This window comes from Dama dama, chromosome 15 (genome assembly GCF_033118175.1).
Source record: "Dama dama isolate Ldn47 chromosome 15, ASM3311817v1, whole genome shotgun sequence".
Classification (NCBI taxonomy): domain Eukaryota; kingdom Metazoa; phylum Chordata; class Mammalia; order Artiodactyla; family Cervidae; genus Dama; species Dama dama.
Window position 1 is genome coordinate 85,491,609 of NC_083695.1, and position 21,382 is coordinate 85,512,990.

At 39.2% G+C, this 21,382-nt stretch overlaps 1 protein-coding gene across 5 annotated transcripts in view; it reads left to right on the top strand.

The window, feature by feature from the left end:
* Positions 1 to 21,382, top strand: part of INPP5F (inositol polyphosphate-5-phosphatase F) — an 88,338-nt gene that overhangs the window by 45,719 nt on the left and 21,237 nt on the right. For 4 of the 5 annotated variants that reach the window (XR_009696158.1, XM_061162779.1, XM_061162777.1 and 1 more), the window contains exons 4-10: positions 11,319 to 11,447; positions 11,658 to 11,825; positions 11,943 to 11,999; positions 13,600 to 13,798; positions 14,428 to 14,607; positions 15,491 to 15,558; positions 20,513 to 20,637. Coding sequence is in view for 4 of the 5 variants with exons in the window: in XM_061162779.1 (XP_061018762.1) it covers positions 11,319 to 11,447; positions 11,658 to 11,825; positions 11,943 to 11,999; positions 13,600 to 13,798; positions 14,428 to 14,607; positions 15,491 to 15,558; positions 20,513 to 20,637 (926 nt within the window). In the remaining variant the exon portion in view is untranslated. Of the gene's footprint in view, positions 1 to 11,318; positions 11,448 to 11,657; positions 11,826 to 11,942; positions 12,000 to 13,599; positions 13,799 to 14,427; positions 14,608 to 15,490; positions 15,559 to 20,512; positions 20,638 to 21,382 lie in introns of those variants that run through there. The other variant, XM_061162780.1, reaches the window with a different exon arrangement.

Sequence of the window (21,382 nt, forward strand, 5' to 3'; positions counted from 1 at the left end):
GTTGGGTTTTTTGTTTTTTTTAAAGAAGAAAAAGAAAAAACCCACTGACCTATTAGACTTTCATTTTCTAAAACCCAAGCCCACAAGTTGAATAAGTTAGGGCCAAGATCATGCATTGCCCAGGGCCAGTGTTTGTCTCCACTCTGGCACAAATAACCCACGAAAGCACTTGTATCATGTCTACTATCAGTGTGGGGATGTGGCATCTAGGGATGTCATCACACTGTCACAGTCCTGGCCTGTTTTGATCACTATGTGATGTACCAGACAGGCCCTGAGGGTTAAATGGATGATCATATTTCTCCCTTTGGGCCATCTTGTGCAGTAGGCACTGTTATAATCTGTGTTGCACGGGTGAAGACAGAAGGCTTGGCAAGGATTCGTCACACAGCCGGCTTGTGCTGTATCTGGACCTGGACTTAGGCTGTCTGTTCCTGTGTCCTTCTGCTGGCCTTGCCTCCCTGTTACCTGAACTGCAGGTAACAGGTAGCATGGTGTCCACTGTCCCACAACTCAGTACGTGTTTTCTAGGCTGAACTTTTGGGAAGGAAATTTGGGGACAGGGTTAAATTATTTAAAAAAATACATACAGGCATATCTTAGAGATACTATGGGTTTGGTTCCAGACCATTACAATAAAGCAAATAATTATAATAACATGAATTTTTTTGTTTCTTAGTGCATATACGAGATATGTTTATATTACACTATAGTCTGTTAAGTGTACAAGAGCATTATGCCTAAAAAAAAAAAATACATAATTTTAAAATACTATTGCTAAGATACTAAATGTGTGCCTAGTCACTCAGTCATGTCTGACTCTTTGTGATCCCCATGAACTGCAGCCTGCCAGGCCCCTCTGTCCATGGGGATTCTCCAGGCAAGAATACTAGAGTGGGTTGCCATGCCCTTCTCCAAGGGATCTTCCCAACCTAGGGATCGAACCCAGGTCTCCCACATTGTACACAGATTCTATACAATCTGAGCTACCAGAGAAGCCCTCACCATCATCTGAGTTTTCAGGGAGTCAGTCTTTTCACAATAACCTCAAAGATCACCATAACAAATATGATGATAATGAGAAAGTTTGAAATCTTGTGGGAAATTACCAAAATGTGAGACACATGAAGTGAGCAAATGCTGCTGGAAAAATGGTACCAATAAACTTGTTCATTGCGAGATTGCCACAAACCTCTTAATTTTTTTTTTTCTTAAAAAGCATCTGTGAAGCACAATAAAACAGGGTATGCCATAACAATATAGTTATTTTTGTGCTTCAGATCTTTCTGAAAGTTTGACAGTCTAACAAACCAATATGAATTTAGGAGGACACTGATACTCTGTTATAGGAATAAAAAAAAAAAGATTCGAGTACTTATTTCCTTTGATTGGTACTAGAGACTGGGGTCGCACAGAGTCGGACACAACTGAAGCGACTTAGCATCATCAGCAGCAGCAGAGATAGAATACTATTCACTATTGCTGATCCTCAGACAAGTAACTTCAGTGGCAGTTGGCCTGTTAAAAACAAATGTTTGCAGTTTTTGTTTGCATTTTATTTTAGCAAAGAGCAGACTAAAATAAATTGTATCCATTGATTAAGCCAGTAAATTGTGTCTTTTGGATAACTGCTGACAAATGGAAAGATCAGCATGGCTTCCTGTCGCCAGTCTTGGCCTTGAGGGTGAGCACTCCTTGGGCAACGTGCTGGTTTGAGCAGTGAGCTGGGGGCCCGGGCAGTTAGATTTAGAGCAGGGACCAGGTCCTCAGCACCTTGGTCACTTATTAGTCATAAGTTTGAAGATCTGGCACCCCCAGCTCTGGGGAAATGACCTGTCCTTGTCCACAGGCCTGCATGGGACGCCTGCTGGACTTTTCAGGAAGATGACCATCAGTGACCATCAGTCTGTATCATTTGAGATTTGTCGTCATTCAGTCACTAAGTCATCTCTGACTCTGCAATCCCACAGACTGCAGCACACCAGACTTCACTGTCCTTCACCATCTCCCAGAGTTTGCTCAAACTCATGTCCTTTGAATCAGTGATGCTATCTAACCATCTCATCCTCTGCCGCCCCCTTCTCCTTTTGCTTCCATTCTTTCCAAGAATCAGCGTTTTTTCCAGTGAATTGGGTCTTTGCATCAGGTGGCCAAAGTATTGGAGCTTCAGCTGACTATTGTATAGATAGTGGGTGGTTGGGGGGAGGAATCTTCAGGAAATAACATTTAATGGAATTTTAAAACAAAAAAAAAGTGACTGTGATGATAGCTTTTTAAATGTCTTCATTCTGAAGACTTTTCCTTTTCTTTCTTGACACTCTCAAGTGAATAAGATCATCTTCACATACAAATGAAAATGAGATAGTCCCACATAGCTGAGTGTTTTTACAGTACTGTTGGACACTCTGAGCGATGGCATTTGCCAGGGTACTAAAAGAATAGTCTGTGTTAACAGCTGGAAATATATAATGACCCTTGCTAATTAGGGATAAACGTGATTATAGATAAAGTATTTCCAGATCCCAATTTAATGATAGTTTGGCATGGCTTTCTCTCAAGAGAATATAATTTTTAGAAATTTGCATTTAAGCCTTTTTTCCCCTTCCTTTCATCCTGTTTTCTGTTAATGGAGCTTTACAACAGTGAACAATAGAAGGGCAAAGAACAGCTCTGTTGAAAATCATGAACTGTTTGTTTATTTTCTGACATGTTAATTTAAATCTTTGATATTCTTATTCTAGTTTCCATATAACACCAGTTAAAACGAGCATTTAGAAGTATGATAAATTTTTGTGGGGCTTTTATTTTTGATTATATAGTAAATTGTAACTGAGGAGGAGGAAAAATATTCTCCCACATAGGAATGATCACTGTCAATATTCTGGTTTTTAAAAACAATTTAGTTTTAATTGAAGGATAATAGCTTTACAATATTGTATTGGTTTCTGTCATACATCAACATGAATCAGCCATTGGTATACATATGTCCCCTGGTTTCCGTTTGTCTCCAGCTCTTTGGAGGAGCAATATTTCAAATTTTCAGGGTAGTTTTTATATTTTGCATCTTTGCATATTTTTCCTACTTCTGTTAGTTAAAAAAATTCCTATTATTTTTCATGACTATATGTATCTTATGCACATAAGACTTTCTTAAATGAAGCTGACTCTTAGGTCTTCTTGAAAGGGAAAGTCGCTCAGTCATATGTGACTCTTTGCAACCCCATGGACTATACAGTCCATAATTCTCCAGGCCAGAATACTGGAATGGGTAGCCTTTCCCTTCTCCAGGGGCTCTTCCCAACCCAGGGATCAAACCCAAGTCTTCTGCATTGCAGGCAGATTCTTTACCAACTCAGCTATCAGGGAAGCCTAGGTCTTCTAGTATGTCTTTATAATTTGGACATCTATATCTGTGTTTGAATATCCATTGCTTTCTCCCTTTCCCCTCAGGACCCCTGGGCTCTTTATTGTGATCACTGTTCTCAGATTTTCTAGGACCTCATCTGTCTACTGTCATTGGAGCAGAAGCATTTTGTTAGAGTTGGGAATTAATAGAATTTCTAGTTTTCTACCCCAGTTGACTTTTACTTTACTTGTATGGCTTATTATGTTTGCCAATTCTTAAAATAATTTTCATACTATACAGTTCATCCATTTAAAGCACATAATTCAGTGGTGTTTAGTATATTCACAGATTTGTAACCATCACTGCAATTAATTTTAGAACATTTTCATGACTCTAAAAATAACCCTGCACTCATTAGCAGTCACTCATTTTCCTCCAAACCCCAGGCAAATCCTAGGCAACCACTAATCTACTTGCTGTGTCTATATAAATTTGCCTATTCTGAACATTTCTTCTACATGGCATAAAATATGTAGCCTTTTGTGCCCAGTTTCTTTTATTTAGCACCATGTTTTCAAGGTTCATGCTTGTTGTAGCATGTGTCAGTACTTAATTTCTTTTTATCCCTTTGTATGGATATACCACATTTTATTTATCCTTTCATCAGTTGATGGACATTTGGGTTGTTTTCACTTTGGGGCTGTTTGTGAATAATATTGCTATATATTTATATACAAGTTTCTTTACATAACAAAACTTGTACATTTGTGTATAAGTTTTTGATGGACGTTGTTTTCATTTCTCTTGTGAGAAAAAGAAATTCTATACCTAGGAATGGAATTGCTGTATTATATAGTAACTCTGGGTTTAACCTTTTGAGGATCTGCCAGACTGTTTTTCAAAACAGTGTGCCATTTAAAAAAGAAAAGATCTATGCAAGGATATGAAGAATCTTTGGAGCTCAAATAGATGAGAACATAGATATTCTTTCTTTTGGAAAAACATCCTTTAAAGTTTTATAGGCTTATGTTCCGTGTCTGCGTATCTTATTTGCTGTATCTCATTGCTTTAATAGATAACTGCATCATTTTCCATATTTGGTTTCCCATTAGACATCTGTTTAAAATTTTAGCTCCTGATGGACATAGATATCAACTTATAAAGTAAAATCATTTATTTCCCTTTCCCTATACAGCAGCAGCAGCAGCAGCCCTTAATCTTGGTTGTGAATTGTAAGTGTTTAGAGCAGTGGAAATACTAGGGGAGTATTGTGATTGTGGTTTTCTTTTTGAGATTGTGTGTATCCGTGTTGTGATAAGGGCCTAAGCACATATTATGCAGAACTGGCTGGGCCTCTGGAAAAGGGAAGGTGATCCTACTGTACACGCTGTATGTTATAATCCCAAGAGCTCTGTCTCAACAAAGCATTTTAGGACTGGAAGGAATTTTGAGAAGAAGTTATTTTCTATATTCTTATTTCTTGGTAGGACTGAACTTAACCTTTAAAAAAAGATAGTGAACCTATTTGCAGTGCAGCAACAGACACGCAGACAGAGAACAGACATGTGGACACGGTGCGGGGGTCGGGGAGGAGGAGAGGGTGGGATGAATGGAGAGAGTAGCAAGGAAACATATACGTCACCATACGTAAAACAGATAGCCAGTGGGAATTTACTGTATGATTCAGGGAACTCAAACCAGGCTTCTGGGGCAACCTGGAGGGTTAGGATGGGGTGGGAGGTGGGAGGGGAGTTCAAGAGGGAGGGGACATATGTATACCTATGGCTGATTCATGGTGATATATGGCAGAAACAACACAATGTTATAAAGCAATTATCCTTCAATTAAAAATAAATTTATAAAATGAGTTGTCTCATGCCTTCTTTTCTGAAGTTAACTATATATATATGCTGACTGTCACTGACAAGTGCTCAGTTGTGTCCAACTCTTTGCAACCCCATGGACTGTAGCCCGTGAGGCTCCTCTGTCCATGGGATTTTTTCCAGGCAAGAATACTGGAGTGGGTTGCCATTTCCTTCTCCAGGGGATCTTCCTGAACCAGGGATCGAACCTGGGTCTCTTGCATCTCCTGCGTTGGCAGGCAGGCAGATTCTTTACCACTAACTATATATATGAACGATTCTAAGATATTCATTGAAAATTTTTATGTTTAAAGTAATTTTAAATTTCTCTTTAGAAAAGTCAACCTTAAGAGAGATGGTGTGGTGACTTTATGCTTTGCTATGCAGATCACAATCCTTACTTGAAACCTTTGGGGCTGTATTTTATTTTACAATTTAGGTTTTGAGGGCTTTCTAAAAGATTATTCCATGTATTGTATTATATGGACAGTGAGTCTGCGATGTTACCCTACAATACTACACATTCATACTTCTTAAAGAATCATATAAATATTCATTCTGAGGAAGGTAAATGATAACTATAAGTAGCCTCATGTCTCTTTTGGGTTTATTTTATCATTAGATGAACTCGTAGCAAACTTTAAAAATAAACTTTCAAGCTTTAGCATTTTTTTGAAGTTGTTGGTAAGGAAGTTAAGGGATATTGGGCCTCTGTCAACTCTGTTCCAAGCCCAGGAGGAGGGTAGATTAAAAAAAGAGAAAAGAAAAACAAGGAAGACATTGCCAGGCCTAGAGGGAAACTGCATCTTATCTTCATGGACCAAAAATGGAATAGTAGGTCAAATAGAGGCCATAGGCCTCCTAGGTTCTGGATCCATAAGCAGGCAGTGGTGGATGGAGATTTGGTCCCTATACAGTGAAAAAAAGTGAAAGTGTTAGTCGCTCAGTCTTGCGCGACTCTTTGCGACCCCATGGACTGTATCCCACCAGGCTCCTCTGTCCATGGGATTCTCTCGGCAAGAATATACTGGAGTGGGTAACCATTCCCTTCTCCAGGCCATGTCTACACAATAGAGGGAACTAAACGGAAGCCTGGAACCCTGTTCAGTACTTGAAGCCTGGTGCTGGAGTGGACTCCCTAGTTCATGAAAGGTGGCTGTTAGGTTTTCTGCTCTAAGTGGGATGATTGTGCATTAAAGAATTCTTCAGTCTGTTAAGCCAGCAGCACCTCCCTTGAGAAGCAATGGTTTAGGCAAAAGATATGGATCTGAATTAACACAATAGCAATCAGCATGAAATAGTTGGGGTTGATAGAAGAGACTTTGTCAGGGAGAGTAAAGGAAGATGACTCGAAGATTTCTTGCTTAAGTTGTACAGTTGGTGGTATTGCCTGGGATAGGGCATACGGGAGAAGGAACAAGATGTGGGAATTGGCGTTGTTGAGTTTTGGAGATGCTGAATTTGAGAGACTAGTGCCAATAGTGGGGAAAAGTATTTTTGGGTCATGAGCTCAGAGCAAAAGAGTGGAGTTAGAAATGTGGAGTTAAACATAGTAGGAGTTAAAATGAGGTTGTGTGTGTGTGTTAGTCGCTGAGTCGTGTCCAACTCTTTTCGACCCCACGGACTGTAGCTCACCAGGCTTCTCTGTCCATGGGATTCTCCAGGCAGGAATACTGGAGTGGGTTCCCATTCCCTTCTCCAGGGGATAGAGGATGAAATGTTCTCAGCAGAACATGAAGGATGGGCAGAGAGCTAAGGATGGAACGTCAGGAACCACCATCATGTTGAGAGATAGAGATGCTAGACAGAGAAGGAACAGTCAGAGGTCTGGTAAGAGCCCAGAGAGATGGGTTTCATGGGGACCAGAGGAAGAGACAGCAGGAAGTGATCATTATTGCCACATTCTTTGACTTGTCCTTTTCAGAGTGGGGTGGGGGGTGGGTGTCCTTGTTTCACTCTGCCTCAGGAATTGCATTGGGCCGTCACTCTTTGATCTACCCCAATCAGACTAGCATCCTCACAGTTCCAAGGACTATGGTACAGAGATTTCAGGGTTGAGGAATGATTAAAAAAAAAAAAAAGATTCAGTAAACTTCAGTAGTGTTAAAAGGTGGTAGGAAAGGGGCTAGTAGAGAGAGTTTGAAATAGAGTAAAGGGGAGTGAATGACAGGACAAGGTGCTAATCCTTAAGGGGAGACAGTGCGAAGCTAGCCTTGCAGAGAAAAACAACTCCCGTCCTTTTGCAAATGAGGAGAGTGTGGGTGCAGGCTAGGTGTGCTGCTACAAGATTACTTTAGAATAGCTAGATATTTAGAATCATCTTTGATGTATTCCTGGGGGAAAATCTTGCTGGCTTGAATGCTCTTAAGGAATAACTGTATCTGACAGGTGCATAATATTCTGTTAAAATATTAAAATTGTAATAACTTATAACTAGGTTTGAGGCATGTTTTCAGATTTTTTTTTTTTTTAAAAAGAAGGTGCAGCAGCAACAGGGGACTAACAGAGCTTCTTGGCTGTCCCAGGAATTCTGTGCTAACCAACGTCAAATGGGTGTGAGGTGTATTCATGGAAGAAGGGAAGTGATGGTTTACCAAGACTGCTCTTCTGACCTGTGTGTGAATCTGGAGCTTACCACTTCACATTTGTAACCTCAGAGCCCATTCATTCATTTAACAAAGGTTTTCTTTTGTGACCTCCTGTACCAGGTGCTGCTAAGGCCCCTGGAGAGATGAGTCAGTAAAGCAAAGGTCTCTGGTGAACGTGGGCAGGCAATAAACATTAACATGATTATGTTATGTCTCATGTTGAAAAGTAATCAACGCTATGGGAAATAAAAATTGAGTGCAGTATGAGTGGTGGGTGGAGTGCCAGGGGTGGCGATTATGGTGAGATGTCTCGGGAGATATCTGGAGGGCATCACCGACTCAATGGACATGAGTTTGAGCAAACTCTGGGAGATGGTGAAGGACAGGGAAACCTGGCATGCTGCAGTCCACGAGGTTGCAAGGAGTCGGACACGACTGAGCGACTGAACAACATTTGGGAAGAGGATGAAGAGCTAGAACAAAGGCCCTGAGGTGGAAGTAGCCCTGACGTGTGGGGAACAGCAGGTAGCTGATGTGGGTGGAGTGGAGTAAGCAAAGGGAAGAGAGCCACAGGAGATAAAGGCAGGAGAGGGAAGATGAGGGTCTAGTTTTGGATGTGTTGAGTGTGAGGTGCCTGATGGAAATCGGAATGGAAATGTTGGCGCTTGTGATTCTAGAATTTGGGAGAAGAGCAGGGCTAGAAATATACCGTTGAGAGGGAAGGATTGGTGTTTCGATGGTATTTGAAGCCAGGAGACTGGACGAAATCGCTGAGAAAGTGAATGCAGACAGGACTGAATCTGGAGGTGCCGAGACATTAGGAAGTGAAATGGTTGGGAAGGAACCAGTAAAAAAGGTAAAGAGTACCAGTGGAAGTCAGGTGAGACAGTGTATCAGAGAGGATGAGGGACAGAGGAGCTGTGTCAGATGCTACTGAGCAGTTAAGATGAGGACCAGGAACCCACCATTGTGTTTAGCCAAGGAGACCACATGGGTCACACTGAAGATAGGTTAAGGTGGAGTGGTGGGGGCCAAAGCCAAGTTGCAGTGGGCTGGGGAGAGAACAGGAGGAGAGGAATTGGAGGCAGTGAGGGTTATAAAGAAGTAGGATCCTAGCTGGCACAGGAAGGTGTTAGAGGAGAGAAATGCCAGTGTGTTTCTGTGCTGGTCGAGGGATCAGGCAGAAAGAAGGGAACAGAGAGAATTGCTGGAGCAACACCCATATTCTTGATTCTCTCTCCTTCCGCATCATGTCGTGATCTGGTTAGTTTTGCTTGTGTGTGTGCTAAGTTGCTTCAGTCGTGTCCGACTCTTTGGGACCCCAGGGACTGTAGCCCTCCAGGCTCCTCTGTCCATGGGATTCTCCAGGCAAGAATACTGGAGTGGGTTGCCATTCCCTCCTCCTGGGGATCTTCCTGACCCCGGGATCAAACCAGAATCTGCTGTGGCTCCTGCTTTGCAGGTGGATTCTTTACCTCTGAGCCACCCAGGAAACCCTTGGAGGAAAATTTAAGTTAGTTCGGGTTTCAGCAGGATGACTGTAGATCTTTTTTACTTGCCCTTTGGTTCCCTTGTCTTCCCTTGGTAGGCCAGGAGGAGTGTAAAGTTGTAGTCATGTTGAGAAACCCCTGTAAATTGAGTGTTTGATAACCAGAGCTTTAGAAAGACATAAAACCCATAAGATTGCATTACATCTAAACTCTTGGTTCACTTATCAGTTTCCACTTCCAATTTGACCAGAACAGCCTCCTTCCTTTTTTAAAAGGATAATTTACTATCAGAACTTGAACTAGGGCTTCTCTGGTGGTCCAGTGGTTAAGAATTCGCTTTTCATTGCAGGGGACACAGATTCAATCCCTGGTCTGGGATGAGCCTGTGCTCTGCAACAAGAGAAGTCACCACAATGAGAAACCTGTGTACCACAACTAGAGTAGGCCCAGCTCACTGCAACTAGAGACAGTACCCGCCCGCCCCCCCCCCCCCCCCCAATACAGCAGTGAAGACCCAGCACAGCCAAAAGTAAATAATTAAGAATTAAAGAAAAAGAAAAGACTGGGACTAGTTTTTGCTCTCCTGGTTTTTCTCATCCTGTTTATTATCTAGTAATAGTTACTTTGTAAGTTCAGTTCAGTCGCTCAGTCGTGTCCGACTCTTTGCGACCCCATGAATTGCAGCACGCCAGGCTTCCCTGTCCATCACCAACTCCCGGAGTTTACTCAAACTCATGTCCATCGAGTCGGTGATGCCATCCAGCCATGTCATCCTCTGTCGTCCCCGTCTCCTCCTGTCCCCAATCCCTCCCAGCATCAGGGTCTTTTCCAGTGAGTCAGCTCTTCTCACGAGGTGGTCAAAGTATTGGAGTTTCAGCTTTAGCATCAGTCCTTCCAATGAACACCCAGGACTGATCTCCTTTAGGATGGACTGGTTGGGTTTTGTTAGTAAGACACTACTAATAATAAGCATATAGTAAATGTTACCGCCTAACAGGGTTCTGCCACTTAGCACAGCAATAAAACCAGTGTGTTGAAAAACTGGAGTTAGTCTGCATATGAGTAATAGAATCCATGTGTCCCCTTCAGAATGTTTGGTTTATGTGTTGAGTCACATGAAATTATATGTAAAATGCTCAACTCTAACCAGATGGTCGTCTCTAGAACCTTTGTGCCTTTCTCTTGTCTAAACCTTTCCATCCTCTTCCTCACCTTTGGGGGTTAGACTGCTCATTTCCTGCGGCTCCAACTTTTTGGTTCTCCAAATTTAATCTCTGGACCCAACGGATGTGTTTTTATGTTGATTTCATCAGTGTGTGTGAGGATAGAAGGGGAAAGAGTAGTTGAAATGTCCAGATTTTAAGATTCCTAATAGAGCAGACTCTTGACATCTTCTCACCCCAAACACTCCATTAACTAGCACTAATGTTTAGCACAGATTGCTGTAAAGAAATGTTCCTAGAGCCTAGAAAATGTGTATGTTGGAGTAATTTTAATCTTGTGTGCCTGTACATGCTCAATTCGCTTCAGTCGTGTCCACCTCTTTGCAACCCCATGGACTGTAGCCCGCCAGCCTCCCCTGTCCATAGGATTATCCATGGCAAGTATACTGGAGTGGGTTGCCATGCCCTCCTGTAGGGGATCTTCTCCACCCAGGAGCCTCCTGAGGCTCCTGCATTGGCAGGCAGATTCTTTGCCACTGAGCCATCTGGGAAATCTCAGATGCCAGTTTTTAAAGCATTAATGAACCCCAACCAGAGCATTTAATCCTTCAGTTATATTAGATAAGAGCTTACTATAACCCCTAAGTATATCCTGCCCTGTATTTTTGGCTTGCGCTCTGCTGTAGCTTTCTAATCCTTGAAACCACAGCTTTGTTTTCTAGTATCAGTGGACTACTTGGTCATTTTCCTTGCTCTTGAGGTTTTAACCACGATGCTTGAGCAGTAGCTACACTTGTGCACTCATGCTAGAACATTTAGCAAGCAGATATTAGTAATAATGAATTCTCTTTCTCTTCCTAATTATGTAGCTCTGTAAGAAGCATCATTTTGGAATTAACAAACCAGAGAAGATTATACCATCTCCTGATGACTCAAAGTTTCTACTGAAGACCTTTACGCATATTAAATCCAATGTGTCTGCTCCTAATAAAAAGAAAGTAAGAGTTTGATTGATATGGGCTTGGAATTCTTCTTTGGAGGGGCGACTTTCCTGCTATGAGACTTATTTTCAGACTACTCATCATCTTAAAGCACTGTCTCTGCATATCCTTGGGATTATTTTTCACTTTTCTCCTAGGGAGTTGTGTGGTATCCACATAATGCCTTGCATTTAATTCCTGCAGTAATAGTAGATACATTTCTTATAGGTTAAGGAAAGTAAAGAAAAGGAGAAGCTAGAGAGAAGATTACTTGAGGAGTTGCTGAAGATGTTCATGGACTCAGAATCCTTTTACTATAGCTTGACCTATGACCTGACCAATTCTGTGCAGAGGCAAAATGCTGGAGAGAAGGACCCCCGTCCCCTCTGGCAAAAGGTACACCTCACATCTCAGAGCAGGGTTTGCCCCCAGAGCAATTTATGGACCTGTTTGGCCTCTGTGGGAAAACTAAAACAACATGTTTCTGACCTGTTTGTTTTCTACCTTTTTCAGGTTGATGACCGATTTTTTTGGAATAAATATATGATACAAGACCTTACTGAGATTGGTGTGAGTAGTTGTTTCTGAAATACTCTAAGGTAGTTATAATTGTTAAGCAAGTATTTTTAAGTTGTACTAAAAGAAATTTAAAAACTCACATAATGTTTTACCCTGTAGAATGGGAATCATTTAGCTAGGGAAAACCAAGGTACTGTTTTAAGGTGGTTCACAATTCAACTGTATGGCCATAGACTTATCTTTTTAGCAGGTTCCCATAGGACATTCATAATTTAAAGCTATGGAACTAATATCCATAGAGTTCCTCTAAAAGATATTTTGTTTTTATCCCCTTGGAAATGTTGAAGCCCAGTTTTCCTTTAGTGAGATAGTGAAGTGAAGTTGCTCAGTTATGTCCAACTCTGCGACCCCATGGACTGTAGCCTGCCAGGTTCCTCCATCCGTTGGATTTTCCAGGCAAAAATACTGGAGTGGGTTGCCATTTCCTTCTCCAGAGGATCTTCATGACCCAGGGATCAAACCTAGATCTCCTGCATTGCATGCAGGCAGACTCTTTTACTGTCTGAGCCGCTAGGGAATCCCAGTGATTAAATGTTCCTGTTTCCTCATTTGCATTTATTGCTGGAACAAAATTACAAATAATGAGAATGGTAATGAAAATAATGAATGTGGATAGATTCTTCGCCTCACTGTTTTCAACTCTAATCACCTTCCTGAGATCCTGTCTACAGGCGCCATAAAACAGAACTGTGAGGGGACTTGGAAGATATGGTTGTGAAAAAAAGGGGTGGATTTGAAGTTGATGCTGAGATCTGTATCAAGGGTAGATACAGATATGGAGACAGGGGAGAAAGAGGGACAAAGAACAACTTCTCTGGAGTACTTTTCATCCTTTACTATCCCCAGATACAGTCAGTTGAGAAATTCTCTGAGTATTCTTAGTCTCAAAGACTAAGAGGAGATAATTAATTAATACTTACCTAATTACATTGGATGACTTTTTAAAATATTTATGGAAATGATTTTTTTTGGTTCATTGACTGCTTAGATTTTAGCTGGGCACAAAGCAAGACTTTGTCTAAACTAGAAAGTAGAATAGACCTTTGTGTTTCATAACTAAGTGATCAAAGTTGGTTTTACTAAAGGCTTAATACAATTGTGAGTTGAAAAGCAACCTTTAAGCTATATCTTTTTTTATACCAACAGGAATAACCGTATTGGCTACATTTGTTAAATCCTTACTATAAGCAGGCACGCATTTTAGATTTTACTCATTTAACCTTCACAGTAACCTTATGAGGTTGTTGTCTTATTTCACAAAGCAGAATGTCTGGAGGCCTGGAGAGATTAAGTCGTTCTCCTGAGTGAGGGAGTAAGTGGTGGTGCCTGTATTTGTACCCAGCCATCTAGCTCCTATGCTCTGGTCCCTCTCAGGCAGCTCTTCTTGAATGACCACCATAAAGGAAATGAAAGGCTCTGCCCCATCCCTCCCTTCTTTCCTCAGTGTTCTCCAGTAAGCAGAAAATATGGTTAAAGAATGGAAGGTTTCTGCTTCTAATAAGCTAGCAAGTTTGTGATGTCCACTGCTTGGAATAAGGAAGTAGCAGTTCTGTACAGAATAGAAGTAACATGGTGTTCATATTATTTTCAGACACGAGATGTGGACTTTTGGATCATCCCCATCATCCAAGGTTTTGTGCAGATTGAAGAGCTTGTGGTTAATTATAATGAGTCATCTGATGATGAGAAAAGCAGCCCAGAGACCCCGCCTCAGGAGTCCACCTGTGTAGATGACATTCACCCACGATTTCTAGTGGCTCTCATTTCACGCCGAAGTAGACACAGAGCTGGTAGGTGGAGGGCTGTAATAGTGTGCAAATCAGATCCAGGCGAGAATGGAGCTTTGCAGATGAATTGAAATGCTAATGGCAATAATGGATTTGGAGAAACAGCTTCAAAGTGCTCAGTGACTCTCAATAGTGTGGTGTAATTGGGGACCAATTTCTTGGAGAGAAGTGAATGGGAGAGTGTTAACAAAAGGGGAAAGAAAAGGAGGTATATTGTGGAAAAGAGCAGAAAGTCACTTGGGATGTGCTTCTAAATACCATTGTTCCTACTGACAGCCTATATCACTGTAATAAATCCTTAGTGCGAGCACCTTTGGGAAAACCCTCCTCTTTCAGTTCACAGGCATTATCTCAGCTTCAACTTTTAAAAAACACTGGTGAATACAGGAATGATTTGGGGTAAGTTGATACTGTGCTGCCTAACAGTTGCATGTTAGATCCCCAAGGCTATCCTGAAAGACAAATTTTTTAAAAAACTTTTTATTTGGTATCGGGCTGTAACCAATTAACAATTATTATGATAGTTTCAGGTGAATGGCAAAGGGACTTGGTCATCCATATACATGTATCCATTCTCCCCCAAACCAGACTAATTTTTAAAATTTTTGCTGTTTTAATTTTTTTTTTTTTAGGAATGCGTTATAAGCGAAGAGGAGTGGATAAAAATGGAAATGTTGCAAATTATGTGGAGACTGAGCAGTTAATTCATGTGCATAATCACACTCTGTCGTTTATTCAGACACGAGGCTCTGTGCCGGTCTTCTGGAGTCAGGTTGGGTATAGATACAATCCAAGACCTCGGCTGGACAGAAGTAAGCCTGTCAGTTATTTGGTTTGCAAACGATGATTTCAGAGGAGATGTTTTTAAAATCCTAGATACTTCATAGGTTTGGATTTATTTTGCCAGATAGTTCATTTAAGACAGTAGCTGGTACACTGAGATTTAATAGTGATATAATAATCTCAAAAGCATTAATAATAGTGGTTACTGACAATTTAAGTAATTAACAATAAAAAATTGCAAAGTAGAACATCACATAGCTTGTTTCACAGATTTTAATTTGTTGTTTCTTTGAAGAATACTTTATTACAATGCTTAATTTTGGAAAAGTGTAAATATAGCCAGTATGTGTGGAAGCAGGAAATACCTTAATGAGATAGTGTCTTCGCAGAATAGGTAGAATCTCTTTTCAGATGTTTTCTGTGAAAGGTTTGTTGTTTGAAATATTAAGGATTTAATTTCTTCAAATATTTTAACTGGAATAGCTAAATCATATTAATCTAATTAGATTACTCAAAGGGGCTGATTTTAAAATTGTGTACAGAATATTTTTCACTCAAAACTTAATTCATATTTATGAGACTTCAGCAAACTTTAATTTTTAATATTGCTTTAAGGACTTTTATTAATTTATTTTAAACTACATGAAACCTTTTCTGACAAGTTGGTTGAATATATAAATAAATGCCATGGTTTCATAGTTGTCATCTTCAGTATGTTTCGGTTTAGTCTAATTGGGGAAAAAAGAGAAATCAAATCTTCAGCTTAGCATTTCATTTTAAAAATACTAGTTTTAGACATTCTTAGTTACATTTGGGCTGTTAGTGTTTAAAGGAAGAGTAAAGATGGAATAGACACTAAGCTCTGTCTTGAACATGGGAAGGAAAAATAGATTTTGTATCACTTCTTTGTAGGTGAAAAGGACACGGTTGCCTATTTCTGTGCCCATTTCGAAGAACAACTGAAAATTTACAAAAAACAGGTGGGATTTCATCGGTAGTAATAAGTGCTCCTTCATATTTTTAGAAATGGTTGTGCATCTGTTTAATGAAGATAACAACATACAGCTCATAATGAAGTAAAATGGCATTTGTCATGAAGTTAAGAAACACATAAGCTAAGAGTATTCTTAGTATTCTTTAACAATTATTGAGTCAGCTATTTTAGACTGTTTTTAGATGAGATTAGTCTACTATCAGTTATCACAATCTGAGATATATCTAGAGTAAGATATGAAAGGCATCTTTTAGGTCCACCTTTTGAGATAACAATTAGGAATATCCTTCAGTATCTTTTCTTCTCTGCAAACCTTTCTTATGTATTCATACAGTCAATATGTAGATATGTGAACATATAAACCAAAATCATTTGAGAACTGTTGGGTGAATACAATTTCAACAAGATGACCAGATTTCATATAGATTAATATAGAATCATCTGTGACTCTTCTTATCTATTAGCAGTGACCAGTCTGAAGGTATAATGCCATGGGACGCATTTTTATAACCACAGCACAAACAGGAAGATATAGCCTAAAATCTATTGAACATACAAAAAAAGATAACATATATATGAGGGGAGGGGGGTGTTGGGAGGGGAAGTCTACTGGAGAACATAGAAGAAAACCTGAATAAACGGAGAGACAATACCATGTTCCTGGACGGAAAGACTCAATATTGAATAGACTTTAGTTCTTGCAAAATTAATATATAAATGTTTTGCATTCCCAAAGACCGTCCCAGCAGGGAAATAAAAAGGGAATCCTCACTTTGGAAACAATTATAAAAAGTGTGAAAAGAAGAAATAAAGGCAGGTTAACTGGGGAAATGAGAACTGCCACCCATTGCTGGAGGTCAAACCAATCAATCCTACAGGAAATCAGTCCTGAATATTCATTAGAAAGACTGATGCTGAAGCTCCAGTACTTTGGCCAACTGATGTGAAGAGCTGACTCATTGCAAAAGTCCCTGATGCTGGGAAAGATTGAGGGCAAGAGAAGTGGGCAAGAGAGGATGAGATGGTTGGATGACATCACCATCTCAGTGGACATGAATTTGAGCAAACTCCGAGAGCTAGAGAAGGACAAGGAAGCCTGGCGTGCTGCAGTCCACGCGGTTGCAAAGAGTTGAATATGATTTAGCAACTGAACAGCAGCAGCACTTCCCTGGGAGGAGCATAAATTGCTGTGGCCACTTTTGAGTGGTATTATCAATCAAAATGAAATATGCTTATCCTGTTAGTATAATAATTTGCTTTTTGGCCCTGCATGCCATATACAGAAATCAGTTCCAGATAGATATGGATCTAAATATGAAAGGTTAAGCAATAAGCCTTTTAAAGGAAAATATTGCGTTTAGACCATCTTTTGACCTTGAATCTTCGACAAGGTTTTAAAAGAACTAACTGTAATAAAAAAGTAGACTTTACTAAATTTTGATTTTTATGAAAACTTTATTGAATTATCATATATTTTCAATATTAAAACACTACAAGTGGTATATTATTTATTAAAATAAAATGAGATTTTAAAAGTACCAACCATAATGAAAAATTGGTAATTTGACTTTACTAAAATAAAGAAATTTTTGATTATTAAAAAGCACCATTAAGAGAATGGAAAGGCAATTCAGAAAGTTGCAGAAGACATATATATGACAAAGGGCTTATATCTAGAGTACATTAAGAATGCCTTCAAATTCATAAAAGGTGTACAACCCAAAAGAAAACTGCACAAAAGACCTGAGCAGATTCTACATGACAAAGGATAGTCCAAGTACAATAAACAGGAAAAGGTACTCCACTTTGTTAATCATTGGGAAAATGCAAACTAAAACCACCACTCACACAAGAGGATAACTAAAATAAAAAAGATGAAAATACAAGTTTTCTCGAGGATGTGGAGCAGCCATTATTGCAGCATTTAAAAAACCCTAATTGTTCATTAGGCATTCAATGGATAAAGTACAGCATATCTAAAATGTTGAATACAAATAGTTAAAAATGATAAGATGCATCTGTGTGTACTAATGTGAAAATATCTTAAAATCATATAGTGGAGTGAGAGGAAAACTATATAACAGCATATGGCATGTTACCACTTAAAAATTCCACAAAACAAAACTGTGCCGTTTATACATATGCAGTTCTCTTCCATATATATGTGTGTTCTCACCTACATATGGCATGCACATTTTTTAAGGGACGTGCTTAGGTGACCTGAAAGGGTACACTTCAGACTTGTAGCAGGAGTTACCTTCAGGGAAAGCTGTGGACTAGGTGTGCTCAGGAAGGATGTGACCTTATCCACATTTGAATTTTTTACAATCTGAAAAAAATGTCATGTATCTGCAGTATGTGTAGTTAAAGTAGTATTGTGGGCTTCCCAGGTGGCTCTGATGGTAAAGAACCCACCTGCCAAACAAGAAATGCGGGTTTGATCCCTAAGTCAAGTGCCAAAAAATCCCCTGGAGGAGGAGATGAATGGCAATGCACTCCAGTATTCCTGCCTGGAAAATCCCATCGACGGGGAGCTTGGCAGACTATAGTCCATGGGGCTAAAAAGAGTCAGACACGATTAAGCTCAACAGAGCCGATAAGTAGTATCACCTACTTACAGTGGTAACACCTAATTGTTATAAAAATTGAAGTACTGAGGTATGTAAAAAGAGATGCAGGAACCCACAGTCCCTCTGTGGTGGTTGTGTCTGGATTTGACTGGTAACTGCTGCAGCTTTATCCAGGCTAGTTCATTAGCTTGAGGATTGATTAATACATGAAAGATGGTAGAACAAAAGAGCTGGTATTGGTAACTACTGAATAAAGAAGTTCCAGAACCATGCAACCTCCAGACTTCTGAGGTTCAGAACAGACTTCTGTCATGAGATTTGAGTCAGGGATTTGTTATTTGCAGCAAAGAAACATCTTGACACGTGCATATATTTGCATTCGAAATTTAAGTCAAAAGAAGGCTATAAGCTATACCATATGCACTGTTCTGCAACTATTTTCACATAGTAGCTGATGGCTATTATTCAACCAGTTCTCCATTGGTGGACCTTTAGGATATAGTTTCTGCTTGCTCTTCTAAAATTCCCTAGAGAACATCTTTTACACATTTTGAAATATGTATGTGCTTTATAGACTGAATTTTTAGAAATGATACGGCTGGATCAAACATTCAGTTCAGTTGCTCAGTTGTGTCCGACTCTTTGCCACCCCATAGATTGCAGCACGCCAGGCATCCCTGTCCATCACCAACTCCCGGAGCTTGCTCAAACTCATGTACATCAAGTTGGTAATGCCATCCCTCTCATCCTCTGTTGTCCCCTTCTCCTCCTATCTTCAATCTTTCCCAGCATCAGGGTATTTTCCGATGAGTCAGTTCTTCACATCAGGTGGCCAGAGTATTGGAGCTTCAGCATCAGTCCTTCCAATGAATGTTCAGAGCTGATTTCCTTTACGATTGATTGGTTTGATCTCCTTGCAGTCCAAGGAATCACACATTAGATTAACTTTAGGTTGATACCCACCACTTAGTTGCTTCCAAAAAGATCATTCCAGTTTATACTGTCAGCAGCGAGAGCTGGTACCCATTTCTCCACATATTCACCATGCTGTCCATATGTAGTATTCAGTTTTTGCCTGTCTATAGATTAAAACTGGTTTTCTGTTTTAAAATTTACATATCATTATTAACAAAGTTGCAAATCTCATGTATATTGGCTATTTGTCTATTTTCTCTTCTGAATATCTTCTGAATCCCTTACCTGTATTTTTCTTACTGAATTTATAGCACTCTATATTTTAATGGTTTTTGTGTTGCAGGTATATTCTGCTAGGTAGTCCTCTATTTTTCTTAATGTTAGCTTATACTGTCATTTGGTACACAGAGGTTTTAAATGTTCATATTGTCACATCTATCCATCTTTGTCTTTATGCTCTCTGATTTTTATTATGCTTGGAAAGTCCTGTGACATCCTACAATTAGGGAAACATCATGCCAACATTCTTCTTGCTTTTTTATAACTTGAAAAAATATTTAGATCATTAATGCATCTAGAATTTCTTTTATATATAATGAAGGGGCTAACTTAAGTCTCCCCCATGTAAATAGACAGTTACCCATTATCACTTATAGTATGCCACTACAGTATATTATAGTATAGTAATATATAGTATCTACAGTATAGTCTGTGTATAGTATAGTCTGTATTCTCTGCGAATGATATCATCGTAGCTTAGATTCCTCTGTGTTCATAGGTCTGTCTTGGCCATCTGTCTTGTTCTGTTGAGTCGTTCATTTTTCTGCACTCATACCATAGTTTGAATCACTAGATTTAACCTATGTTTTGCTCTTCAGTGAGACAAGTCCTTTATTGGTTTTCAAAAATTTTCCCATATTATTTACTTTTCCAGAAAAACTTTAGAATTAACTTGCCAAGTCTGTACAAAGATCCTGTTCGAATTTTGACTGGAATTGTTGAGTGTGTAGATTAACCTGGGGAGCCCTGACATCTTTACAATATTGAATCTTGCCATCTGGCACCATGGTGTCTTTCTCCATTTACTCAGGTTTTCTTTTATGTGTTTCAGCAACGTTTCGTAGTGTCTAACATGTAGGTCTTGTATATTTCTTTAAAAATTATTCTAGAGATTTAAAATATCTATCATAAAGGAACTTGTTTTCAGTATGTATTCTAACAGGTTATTGCATGTATGTAATGTGTAAAACTATTCTTGCCATTGATGTAAATTCTCATAAACCTAAGTGTAACAAATGAAAATCTAATTTTATAGGGGAAAAAACTGATGCTTGAGTGGATTAATTTCTAAGTCTGGGTACAAAATATTTCTAAAACATAACTCTAAATAAATTCAGTGAAAATCATGAGTCTCAGGTCTGATTAACTGAACTTTTTGTTTTTCCCCACTCACAGGTTATTATTAATTTGGTAGACCAGGCAGGAAGAGAGAAAATAATTGGTGATGCTTACCTGAAGCAAGTGTTGCTCTTTAACAACTCACACCTCACCTATGTTTCATTTGATTTCCATGAGCACTGGTAAGACGGCTTCCTGAAAAATTGCATAAATCTTAATTATATTGAATTGGTTCATAGTGCTTTTCAGGGCAACTATATCCTTCTACTTTTCTGTCTATTCATTCTATTAATTTTTGAGAGTTTGATATTGAAACTCCAAATAAAAATCTTAATTTCTCTACTTAAAAGAATTGTAATGTATAGTAGAACTGTATGTAACTTTGTTCTGTATTTTCCAAGTCTCCTGTAAATGTGTTATCATACTTTCATAATTTAAAAAAAAGAAAGAGAAAAAAAAAGATGGCTTCCTGAGATGAGTTTTGATCAGGTCCAGTATGTGTAGTAGTTGCTGCCACAGAGACCTTAGTTTTTCTTCTCTTTTTTATTGGGAAGAAAATCTTGTTCTCATTGTTAGAAAGGAGCGGATGATCATTTCTTAGTTCCATTTTCATATTGGTTTTATTTTGCCTAAAAATTAATAAAAGTTAATTCTTCCTGAAATATTCAGTCTTTTTGTTCCAAAATGACTTCAAGACTTAGAGTTCCTTTTTTCCTTTTATCCTTCACTTAATTAATGGAGTTTTTTCTTTCTGCTTGAGTTTGAGCCTGGCAGAAGTAATAGCGTTTTCTTAAAACTCATCCTGCTGGCTCGTCTTCATACTCCGTTAGTAATAATGCTCTCCCTTGGGATAAGTTCACTGGTTTCTGGAAAGCAACGATCGTGTTGCTGGTAGTTTTAGCTCGTGTGTGTTCTGAAAGCACATTT